The following is a 13,383-nucleotide window of genomic DNA, read 5'->3' on the forward strand; positions in this document are numbered from 1 at the left end:
TCAAAATTTGAAGATTTTAGAAAATTTTGCCATAATTCCTATTGATAAATGCCCCTATAGTGACTAACTTGCTGACAATAAAATTATCATACCTTCCGGCTGTGTCCTCTTGATTAACATTGGCTCCCCCTTTTATCAGCATCTCAACATTGTCAATCTTCCTGTAAAATAATATAAAACCCCATAACTTAGCATATATTAAAAGATGGACAGCTTTCAAATTCATTCAATAAAAACTTTGAAAAGGAGTTTTGTGAGATACATTTTGATTTCAAAATAATAACAAGAGCTGTCACAGGAGACAGCGAAGCTCGACTAATAAAATACTGGACGCAGTAAGGAGGACAAAACTATGAAAGAAAAATCAATTATGTATAATTATGTATTAAGTTATAGTAAAAAAATAATATTTGTTAACATAAACTCCAAGATCAAGGGGAATAATTCTAGAAATAGTCATGCTAGAGTTATGGACCTTGTCACACAACATTTGTGTAATGATAAGAAATATATATTTGAAGTTTGAAGTAGATACCTTAAAAAGTAAAGAAGTTATTATATTTCTTAAAGAAAATCCTAAGTTCAAAGAGAGATTAATCTGTAAATATTGCATCAAGAGTTATGAACAATGTCACATAAAATGTAATTGTTTGATAAGGAATAAGTATTTGAAATTTGAGGTAGATACCTTTAAAAATAAAAAAGTTATAATAAAAAATAACATTTTTCTAGTAAAAAAATCTAAGTTTATGGGGAGATAATTCTTGCAATATTGGTGCTAGAGTTATGAACCATAAGATGTGGATGATGATAACGTAAACATATTTGAAGTATGAAGTTGATCCCTTTAGAAATAAATAAATAACAGTAAAAAAAAATATTTTTTATGGAAAATTCTAAGTTCAAAGGAGATAAATCTGAAAAATATTGGTGCTAGAGTTTATGAACCTTGTCACATAAGATGGGGATGATGATAACGTAAATACATTTGAAGTATGAGGTTGATCCCTTAAGAAATAAGGAAGTAACAGTAAAAAATAGTATTTTTTAAGGAAAATTCTAAGTTCAAGGGGAGATAAATCTGAAAATATTGGTGCTAGAGTTATGAACCTTGTCACATATGATGTGGTTGATGATAAGGAACATATATTTGAAGTTTGAAGTTGATACCTTAAGAAATGACAAAGTTATAGTGAAAAATATTTTACTGCACCAAAACTTTAATCTAAAATCTGGACGCTGACGCGGACGCCGGGGCGAGTAGGACAGCTCTCCATATACTTCGTATAGTCGAGCTAAAAATTAAACTGGCTGTGTGTATTAAGTGAAATAGGTAGAGAGTAAAATTTATCTACAATGACACTAAACAACTTCATACACCTTTATTTACCTACTACATTTTGCTAATCTAACCTACTAATATATATTAACTTAACAATTACATTGACAATTACTTACCCACTCCATAGACTATAATTTTACCAACTGCATAGAGCTCAACTTACCCACTACAAGCAGCAGCATGAAGGCAGGTTCTACCACAGTCATCAGGGACGTTAAGATCTAATTCAGGCATCACAGATAGTAATTTTCTAACACAGTCCATATGACCATACAGGGCCGCCACATGTATTGCCATCATCCCGTGTACACCACGTCTATAATATAATATAAGTACATTTTAAAACAACCTGCCAAAAACATCACCAAAATGGTCATTCTTAGAGATTTTATTTTTATCTGAGGCAACAGATGCGCCAATGAAAACAACCGATTTGGCCAGGGTTCAAGGGGGATATTTTAATCTAAAAGTTGAAAATATGACAGATTTGTATAACAATTCAATCAATGATATGGATCGCCAATCTATTAATAATGAAAACCCTGCATTCTCTTTCCTGTTTTTATTTTGGACGTTCTAAATTATTTTTTAATAATAATCAGGGTTGTAGTTATTTTTGCATAAGATATTTCACACTATTATCTTCTTTCTTAAAACAGAAAAATTGACCTGTTTCAAATAATTAAAAATTGAAATTTTTCCCAAATGTGGACAATAATATTCAAATTCATTCTACATGTAATATGATTTTTTCACCAAACTACCTTATTTCATGACTATTTTATTGTTGTTGTTGGGTTTTATGTCGCACCAACACAGTATACATCATATGGCAACTTCCTATATTTTTACTGTAGAAGACGTCAGGTGCCCTTTCCATGCCTTATCTCAGGCACAAAAAGTCACCCGAGTAGAACCACAAACATTCTGTAAGCTAGCTGGATAGCTTCCTTACATGAAAAAATTCCAAAGTCCCTGTCTAGATTCAAACCCACAACAGTGAGAGGCAAGTGGTTTGATGTCCACGACCTTAACCACTCGGCCATGGACCTGTTCATTTTATGTCTAAAATATTTTCCAACTGGCCAGATCTAAATCTCTTCCAAAGAAAGAGTGAAAAAACACTACTAGTTCAACTTGAACACCCTGACCAACTTACCTTGTTGGATCAGACCCGTTTTCTAGCAAGGTATTAATCAGTAATTCGTGACCGTATCTGGCAGCTATGTGGAGTGGCGTGTTCCCCACTTTATCACAGCAATCAACCTGAGCACCTGGCAAATGTAATAAAAATCATAAATATGATATTATATGTACTTTTTTGTAGATGTAAAAATATAAAACATAAAATAGTTAAAATTCAAAACGCTATAACAGACTAGCGGTCACTCTATTTTTTCAATATTTTTACAGCCAATTAAAAATTTTTTTTGTTTCATATCATAATTTAAGATAATTTGGTCAAGTGCCTATTTTTTTTATTTTTATTTATTTTTTGTTTTGTTTTTTCCTTAGAATTTCAAGTTAAATAATGTTAGTTGTCTTAAATAAAAGTCTAAATTAATGATACTTTTTGTTCTCTAAAAAGAATTGCACAAAAAGGATATCACCAATATTATGGCTGTAACAAGTATATCAGATATTTGCAATTCAGACCTTTACAATACAGATTGGGTATCCATTAGTCAAATCAATGTGAATTTTTTTGTTATTATAAAACTCTTCAATTATTGCATAAAACCTTGAGAAAAACTATCATTTCACTGTTAAACTTTATCTTCTTTACATTCATATGCATTTACCCTGTTCTCAAACATTTACTGTCAGCTAAACTTCATATTCATATCTGTTGTTATAGGAATTACGTAGAACTCATTTTTTACATATACTTTTAGTTTTTCATTTAAATTTCTTTTTAAACAACATTTTTGATTCATTAATTTCATTCAGAATTAAAACAATTAGATGATTCATGATATGATTTGTGAATTGACAGGTCTGAATCAGAGATTGGATTGGAGCGCCACCTGGCTAGCAAACACAGTCAAAACCAGTGCTTTTTTTTCAAAAATCCTGGCAAACAATCAAAAACCTTCCCCAGGGCCTTCAGTACGGATAATATCTCCCCATAAGTCTACAGAAAGTAGACTCCAACTCAGTGCAGCAATAGTCACATAATAAAAACATCACTTATCTGTTTCTTGTATTCATTACCACGGTAACCCTTAAACCAAATTTCATTTGCACAGCAAATTTCATAATCTGCATCAAGAAACCTAAATCTAATTCCAGCCTGCATCACTTAAAATCTATAGAGACTACTTTTCCCCATAACCTCTCTAATCAGTGGAATATTCTATCCTAATTTCAAAAATTTCTTTATTTATATCCCAAATTTTTCCCCCTTCCAAAAATATACAGATTTCCAGCTCCTACCCGTAAAATAACAAAAAAAATCTGTTCCAAAATGCTTTATATAGAAAAAATCCCGGAACTAAGAATTTTACTATGATTTTTTCATATGTTAACTGTCATGTCTTTTTATGACCTTAATATCAATGGTATTATTCTTTATTTTTTTATGAATAATTACTGAATCTATCAACAATGTTGGTCATTCATTTGACTTCAGAGACCGAAAATTCCACTTGTCGTAATTACGAGTAGAATTTAAGAGAACTCAAAGCAGGACTAGTAGAACAATGTTGTCTGCACATTGGATTTAGAAGCTACTTGTTCTGCAGGACAAGTGACTCTGAAAATATTTTTCCATGGCTGAACTTCTTAAGCACGATAAGCTGTATACACCAAAGAAAATCATGATGAATCTTATTTGTTGGTAAATGTATGTACTAATGCTTTTAAATGTAATTTTACAAAATAATTTCAACCGAATTAAAAAAAGTACATCTAACTTTACAGCATTATGTTGAAATAAATAAACTTGTAAAAATTATATGTATAATTAAGCAATGAAAATAAATAAGAAACCAAATATGCACAATTTTTGTAACTAAATATTAAACTTAAACTTGAAATGAGTATATATAATAATCTCCATCAAAAATATCAACCCCATACCCTGCTGGAACCAAAAATGATTAACCCTTGCCACACCAGTATAGTGCCAGGCCAGCCAGTACGTTAGGCCAGCGTAGCCTGTACATTAGGCCAGCCTAGCCTGAACATTAGGCCAGTCTAGCCTGTACATCAGGCCAGCCTGAACATCAGTGCAGTCTGACCAGGCTCTATACTACAGTGCTGATTGACAAGGCTCTACATACAGTTGGCTCACTAAATTAAAATTTTCATTCTGACATCCCCACAATTGAAAATGGACAGTTCTAAAAATAGAAGCTGGACAAGTCCATTAAAAAATTCCAGCATGTTGGGTTAATCACAGTATACACATGATTGTGCAACATGCATATGTCACCATTCAATCATGCATTCATAACAACCAAAATAAATAGTTCTTATCCGGAACCCGGCAAATATTGGATTTTCCCTTTATATAATCACAGAATACAAACAAACTTTTACCATTTATTAATTTATAACTTCACAGTGTACTACCATTCACAACAGTGATCAATGCACTGTAATTATTATTAATATCTTTTTCGAATTGTAACTGTAAAAGTTTGTTCCCTGATAAGATGGGAAAACCCCAATATTTTCCGAGTTCCGGCATATATCTTTATTCTACTATGTACTAGGAAGGAAAATCAAATTCCATACATGACTCATGCTAGAGAAGATACCATATGTACCTAAACCATGAATATATTTCCTAACATCTGACAGCAAACCTGTGCCAAAAAATAATAAAAAAAAGTTTTCCATAAATTTTATAAAAATATTTTCTATTTTTTTCCAGTAATTTATCGAAATCAATCATTTAACCCTATTAGACCACAAAAATATTGTTTTCTTATAAATTATAAAAAAAATCCCTAAAATTCACAAAAAAATCATTTTCCGACAAATTCTTAAAAATAGTTTTGAATTCTAAAATTCACAAAAATACTCTTTTCTTATAAATTCTCAAATAATAATTATATTTCCAATAGATTTTCAAAAGAATTCCACTCTTCCCTCAAAATAATTTCTTTTTTTTTTACTATTGTCATTTTCCAAAAAGGCTATTTTTAGAACCTCAATGTGCCGTTTAAAGTGTAGTTATTAACTCAATGGGTGATCGGTCAAATTGATAAATGATGCATATTATGGTATTGAAACAGACTGAGTCAAGTGAAGTTTAATAATACTTAATGTTATTTTAATTTTAATAAATTATTTTTACTCATATAATATCCTTTTATTAATATATCAAGATGCTTAAGTAAATGCATCAATGATCCTAAATTAATGCATAAATATGCCTAAATTATTGTATACCTAAATGCATTAATGTGCCTATACCAATGCATTAACATGCCTAAATCATTGCTTTAATGTACATAAATTATTGCATTAATGTACCTGAATTAATGCATAAATGTACCTAAATACATTCATGAATGTGCCTAAATTATTGCATTAATGTCTCCAACTTATTAACTCCCACATCATTGCTTTAAGTTAAATGTGCCTCAGTTAAGTTTAATGTGTCTATGTTACTGCTTTAAACAGTTATTTTGTGACAAAAAATGCAAAATTCATACAAGCTAAAGCCACAGTTTAGTGAGGATAAGTTACCATGGAAACCACTTTTAAGTTGATTGAATTCTATTAACTGATAGACTGTCGAATTTAATCGTCTGATTTCTTTTTGTATTCAAGAAAATAGCTTACAAGTCTTACAATTTCCATTTCAACGGGATTAAACTTGTATATATTTGGAAAAAGAATAAAATTCCCTACTTCAGTTGATATAGGGAACAAAAATAAATCCATCATCTACTTCAGTAGATAAAGGTGACAAAAATAAATCCATTTATTTGAGAATCAACTCAGATACAGTTATAGATAAATCCTTGTAACAGATAAATACTTTTAAGTTTCCTGCAGATAAATTTAGAAAATTTTCATCAAATTTGTTGTCTCCATAAAATGAAAATGTATCAAGTAGGAAAATATTTTTAAAAAAGGAAGTCAAGTATATCATATTCATTAATAGGTCTGGGAAATACTACATTTACCCATTAAAAGACAGAACCCTCTGAGTAAAGTAAGATGGTAGGTAGGGTAGTTTCAACCAAACCATGATACTTGAAAATTGAATTGTTAAAATGATAACATTGGAAAGTTGTCTAAAGTTGTTGAAATGAAGGATATCAAATTATGAAAATAAATGTTCCTTTACAAATTTATTGCTTTCTTTCAACAAAATTGGAAATGGGTATGTATTCATTACTTTCAACACAGAATACTGCTACAGCAGTGGTTTTTAATTCTCATTTTTGGGAAATTTTTATTGTACTGTACCAAAACAAAACTAGGGGAAATATATAATATTATATCAAATGATCATTAAGAACGTTAAGAATGATTTTGTAAATTAAATTTAAAAAAAGTTTGTCATAATTTGTTTCACAAAGTTGGGCAAAAACTTACAGTTAAATATTTTGGATTAAGACTGTGTCTATTTAAAACATTAATTTCATAATTTACAAAAATTTAAAAATACAAATGTACCAACAATAATATTTGCTTTTTCCTAAAGATTTTTTTTCTCTCATTACTTCCCTGAAATATTTTTTTTTTCCCTGACTTCCGTGAAATATAATTTAAATTTAAAGTTGTTTCCATGGTAACATTAAAGCATTAGTAAGTGGATTAATATTGTCAGTAGTCTCACCATGCTCAATAAGGGTTTGGGCACGAGTAAACCGTCCATGCAAGGCAGTCATGTGTAACGGCGTTCTCCCGTCATCACACTAGAAAAACAAAAACATTCATTTTGTCAATCATATTCAGTCATTCTGCTGTACCATTCCCTTTAGGGTCCAGTCTTATCATATTCTATCTTTCTGCTGAACCATTCCCTTTAGGTTGCAGTCTTTTCCAATACAATACTGCACAAACTGTTCCAAATCCTTCCATGTTTTTTGACCACTGGGTTGCTTCTTTTTTTTCCTTGAAATGTTGCTTAGCACTAAAGCATGTAGATATTTTTTGCATAAGGAAAAGATAAAAAAGAATGAAATTCCTACATTTTACAGCAAGAGTTCAGGACCATGCATTTACTTTGTTTCCTACATGATCCTCGAAGGAATTTTCAGATTGCAAGAAAAAGAGATTCTGTGGAAATTATGCAGAATTTAGGCAACAAAACACACACAGACAGGAGTGGTAAAAAGCTTATTTTGAAAGGAATGTTGTGGCCCATTTGGCTCAATAGCCAACCAGAAACATGTCTTAAAATTAATGTTCCTGGTCTCGAGCATGTTTCAAAGACAAAATGGTAAGACTATTGACCATTTAACAGCTGTGGTAACTCCCATTTACCAATCTTTACGAAAAGAGAGCATCTAAGGCTAGTGCACATACAATGCAAAAAAACTACTGACATCAACAAACCCAAACAACAAATCATTGTAATTTTTTTTACAACACCCCCACCCAAAAACAAGAGGGCCATGATGGCCCTGAATCGCTCACCTGACACAACCGCATCGAAGCAATGTCTTGAACAAGCATCATGGCCAAGTTTGATGACAACTGAGTCAAACATGTGACCTCTAGTGTGTTATAAAGATTTTTCCATATTTGGGCAATGTGACCTAATTTTTGACCGGACACGACCCATATTCAAACTTGACCTAGAAATCATCAAATCAACCTTCCTGACCAATTTCCAGAAAATTTGGATCAAAACTGCAGCCACTAGAGTGTTAACAAGCTTTTTTTATTTTTAGCTCCTGTGACCTAGTTTTTGACCTGAGATAACCCATCTTCTAACTTTACCTAGAAATCATCAAAACAACCTTCCTGACAAATTTCTAGAATATTTGGATGAAAACTGCAGCCACTAGAGTGTTAACAAGCTTTTTCTATTTTTAGCTCCTGTGACCTAGTTTTTGACCGGAGATGACCCATCTTCGAACTTAACTTAGATATCATCTAAACAACCTTCCTGACAAATTTCCAGAATATTTGGATCAAAACTGCAGCCCCTAGAGTGTTAACAAGCTTTTTCTATTTTTAGCTCCTGTGACCTAGTTTTTGACCGGAGATGACCCATCTTCGAACTTGACCTAGATATCATCAAATCAACCTTCCTGACAAATTTCCAGAATATTTGGATGAAAACTGCAGCCACTAGAGTGTTAACAAGCTTTTTCTATTTTTAGCTCCTGTGACCTAGTTTTTGACCGGAGATGACCCATCTTCGAACTTGACCTAGAAATCATCAAAACAACTTTCCTGACAAATTTCCAGAATATTTGGATGAAAACTGCAGCCACTAGAGTGTTAACAAGCTTTTTCTATTTTTAGCTCCTGTGACCTAGTTTTTGACCGGAGATGACCCATCTTCGAACTTGACCTAGAAATCATCAAAACAACTTTCCTGACAAATTTCAAGAATATTTGGACGAAAACTGCAGCCTCTAGAGTGTTAACAAGCTTTTTCTATTTTTAGCTCCTGTGACCTAGTGTTTGACCCGAGATAACCCATCTTCGAACTCAATCTGTATTTCATTGAGACAAACATTCTGACAAAGTTTGATGATGATCCAATTAAAACTGTGACTGCTAGACTGTTAACAACCCAATTGTTAGAGTGTTAACAAGCTTTTTCTATTTTTAGCTCCTGTGACCTAGTTTTTGACCGGAGATGACCCATCTTCGCACTTGACCTAGATATCATTTTAAAACAACCTTCCTGACAAATTTCCAGAATATTTGGATGAAAAACTGCAGCCTCTAGAGTGTTAACAAGCTTTTTTCTATTTTTAGCTCCTGTGACCTAGTTTTTTGACCCGAGATAACCCATCTTCGAACTCGATCTGTATTTCATTGAGACAAACATTCTGACAAAGTTTGATGATGATCCAATCAAAACTGTGAATGCTAGACTGTTAACAACCCAATTGTTGACGACGCACAACGCACGACGACGGACGACGGACATAGCCCCATCACTATACCTCATCTTGACCACTTCGTGGTCAGGTGAGCTAAAAAGCACAAGCTGTCCGTCGACTATTACAGATATAGGACTTGGAGAGAGTCCTATTATGCTCTCAAAGAAGAGTATAAAATTTCAACTTGTTTCAAAGCAATATGTCAATGGACTTTGAAAATATTTGAGGTATTACAAAAACTTTAACGTAAATTCTAAGTTGAAAAAGGGGCACTATTCTGTCAAAATGCTTGATACAGTAACCTCCCCCTGTCAACAGGTTAGGGTTATGATGGTGAACAAGTGTGCAAAGTTTCAAAGCCGTATGTCAATGGACTTTGAAAATATTTGAGGAATTACAAAAACTTTAACAAAAGTGGTTACGCCGACGCGGACACCAACGCCGACACTCGGGTGACTACAATAGCTCTACTTATTCTTATCGAATAGTTGAGCTAAAAACAACATTTGCACATGCTATGCCATCAGCCATTCTAAGACCCTAGTTAAACAATAACATAGGAAAAATACCCTCAAATCCCTAGATTGAGAATGTTGTAGCCCCCCCCCCCCCCCCCTTTGACCCCATTCACTCCACTTTGAAATTCTAAACAAGAATAATAAAAGATGCTGAGATGCTTTTAGATGGAAATACGAAAATATGCAAATAATATTTGCTACAAAAGGATGTTTAGTACTTTATGCTTTATCTAAAAAATGTCTTCAAATCTCAAAGAAAATCATGCTGGTGAGTGTTACTAAGGTGACCATGCTAGAAATGCTTAAAATAAAACGAGCTATTAAAATATAAAGCTGAGAAGAAACAAGAATTAAACAAGAGGATATACAACATTTTTCTTTTTAGTTTCTCACTAAGATTTGAAATAATTTATTGCTGTTGGCTAAGGTTTAATCTTAAAATAGATTTCACCTTTTGCATGCAGCTCTTGCAAAAGAGACAGTTTCAGATGTTTTTTGGTTGTTTTTTTTTCATAACAAGGTTTACAATTTGGCTGTGAGTCTGCAGCTATTGTACAATAGGCAATAACTAATAGATTGTCATTGTTTCTATTTGCTTTTTTATTATTGCTTCTAAAGTCTTGTGCAAAGAATGGAAATAATTTTCCACTATTAAATTTTGTAAATTTGATATAACAGAGAAAGGCTTTATGTTATTCATCTCCTTTGGCAATTTGTATTAAATGGCATTTTGTAGTTAATTTGCATTTTGTAGTTACTAGTAAATCAGCATTTTGTATTTAATAGCATTTATTTAATGTGAATTTTTGCACAGGTTGAATTATCTTTATTGAATAAACTTTCTGCATTTTAATAACATATGATACAGACAACCTTCCAGCATCAAAAGTATTCAGAAACAAATTGAGCTATATATATACAATATTTCTTATACAATACATTGTATACATTATTGTAAACCAAGGATATAAACAAAACAAAGTTTTGTTTAATCTCTGCCATATTGGACAACTTTTGATCTTTATCATTCCTTTCTTTGCAATGTTAGGCAACTTTTATCAGTTCTATCTTTGCCATGAAGGGCAACTTTTTAAGGTTCTTATTTTTGCCATGATGGGCAACTTTCAGGGTTTTTGTATTTTTGCCTTGTTGGACAACTTTTAGCAGCTCTTATCTTTGCCATGAAGGGTAACTTTTAAGGCTTGTACCTTTGCCATGAAGCACAACTTTTAAGGTTCTTATTTTTGCCTTGTTGGGCAACTTTTAGCAGCTCTTATCTTTGCCATGAAGGGTAACTTTTAAGGCTTGTACCTTTGCCATGAAGCACAACTTTTAAGGTTCTTATTTTTGCCTTGTTGGGCAACTTTTAGCAGTTCTTATCTTTGCCTTGTTGGGCAACTTTTAGCAGTTTTTATCTTTGCCATGAAGAGCAACTTTTGGTTTTTTGAATCTATGCCCTGTTGGGCAATTTTTTGCTTCGCAATTCTTGCCATAAAGGTCAACTTTAAGGTTTGTACCTTTGCTGTGAAGGGCAACTTTTAAGGTTTGTATCTTTGCAAAGTTTGGCAAATAGAAGGTGCCTATCTTTGCAATATGTAGAACAACTGTAAAGGTGCCTGACTGTACAATATTAAAGATGTTTTAAAAATATTGATCACAAATAAAAAATTTCCTTGTTCCTTCTCAGTATCTCAGAAAAAAAAAGAGAATTATTAATTCTAACATGAACGTTGTTATTTAAGTCTGAAGCTGTTAATTATTCAAAGCTGTTACTAAACAAATAAATAAATAAAATAATAATAGAACACAATTCTCATATTTATCTAGCGCTTTCGTACCCCCGTCCTGAATCAGGGTTTGTGATCTGGTCGCCCAACCGTGCCGCGCTGTTATATGAAGTGGGGTCAAACCATCTCTGGTCTAAAATTCACACACATGTATATGTAAATATAATGATTTCGTATCTGAAAATACTGTGAGTTTTCTTAATATGGGGCAAAGACAACTTCAATGACTACCTCAGTCTAGGAAATTTATGAATTCTGAAAATAAAAACATCTTAATATTTCATGCAAAAATGGTGCTCAATTCATACCATTTCATAGAAAATTTAAAACAAGAGGGCCATGATGGCCCTAAGGTCGCTCACCTGTATGTAGGCCCCCGGAGCGGGGCCAGTTTAAACCCCAGGGCTTTTATTTGAACAAACTTGGAAGACACCTATAAGAAGACGTTTCATGATGTACATGTACACACTTATAATGAAAAACAATGATCTGCCCTCCCCTACCCCCGGCAGGGCCAATTTTAACAAGGGCTTTTATTTGAACAAACTTGGTAGACACCCATAAGAAGATGTTTCATGCTAAACATCTAAGCTGTAGCTCATTGTGTTTTTTTAAAGAAGATTTTTTAAGTTTTTACTATACACATATAGTTAAAAACAATGACACCCCTGGGGCGGGGCCAGTTTTGACCCCAGGGCTTTTATTTGAACAAACTTTGTAGACACTTACATAGAACATGTTTCATGCTTAATATCTAAACTCTAGCTTATTTGGGTTTTTTTCAAAGATGTTTTTCCTATACACATATAAGGAAAAATCAATGACCCCCGGGCGGGGCCAATTTTGAACCCAGGGCTCTTATTTTGAACAAACTTGGTAGAACACCCATTAAGAACATGTTGCATGCTAAATATCTTAGCTCTAGCTCTTTTGGTTCTTTAAAAGAAGATTTTTTAAGTTTTTACTATATACATATAGGTAAAATCAATGACCCCCAGGGGCGGGGCAATTTGACCCCAGGGCTTTTATTTGAACAAACTTGGTAGACAACCATTAGAACATGTTTCATGCTAAATATCTTAGCTCTAGCTCCATGAGTTCTTTAAAAGAAGATTTTTAAATTTTTACTATATGCATAAAGGGAAAATCAATGACCCACTGGGGCGAGGCCAATTTTGATCCCAGGGCTTTTATTTGAACAAACTTGGTAGACACTCATTAGAAGATGTTTCATGCTAAATATCTTAGCTCTATCTCTTTGGGTTCTTTTAAAAAAAAAGATTTTTTAAGTTTTTACTATATGCATATAGGAAAAATCAATGACACCCTGGGGCGGGGGCCAATTTTGACCCCAGGCTTTTATTTGAACAATCTTTGGTAGACACTCACTTAGAAGATGTTTCATGCCAAATATCTAAGCTCTAGCTCTTCGGGTTCTTTAAAAGGAGATTTTTTAAGTTTTTACTATATGCATATAGGGAAAATTAATGACCCCCTGGGGCGGGGCCAATTTTGACCCCAGGGCTTTTTATTTGAACAAACTTGGTAAGACCACCCATTAGAACATGTTTCATGCTAAAATCTTAGCTCTAGCTTTTGAGTTCTTTAAAAGAAGATTTTTTTTTAAGTTTTTACTATATACATATAGGGAAAATCAATGACCCCCCGGGGGCGGGGCCAATTTTGACCCCAGGGCTTTTATT

General features: G+C 32.8%; 1 protein-coding gene across 1 annotated transcript in view; it reads right to left on the bottom strand.

Annotated features, from left to right (window-relative positions):
- The window catches only part of LOC132728246 (serine/threonine-protein phosphatase 6 regulatory ankyrin repeat subunit A-like), a 32,223-nt gene that overhangs the window by 3,064 nt on the left and 15,776 nt on the right, over positions 1 to 13,383 (bottom strand). The window contains exons 9-11 of the mRNA XM_060713854.1: positions 2,502 to 2,616; positions 1,506 to 1,658; positions 93 to 161 (exon numbers count right to left, since the gene is read on the bottom strand). Coding sequence (XP_060569837.1) covers positions 93 to 161; positions 1,506 to 1,658; positions 2,502 to 2,616 — 337 coding nt within the window. The remainder of the gene's footprint in view (positions 1 to 92; positions 162 to 1,505; positions 1,659 to 2,501; positions 2,617 to 13,383) is intronic.

Source organism: Ruditapes philippinarum, unplaced genomic scaffold (genome assembly GCF_026571515.1).
Source record: "Ruditapes philippinarum isolate M1 unplaced genomic scaffold, ASM2657151v2 ctg4827_1_1_1_1, whole genome shotgun sequence".
Lineage (NCBI taxonomy): Eukaryota > Metazoa > Mollusca > Bivalvia > Venerida > Veneridae > Ruditapes > Ruditapes philippinarum.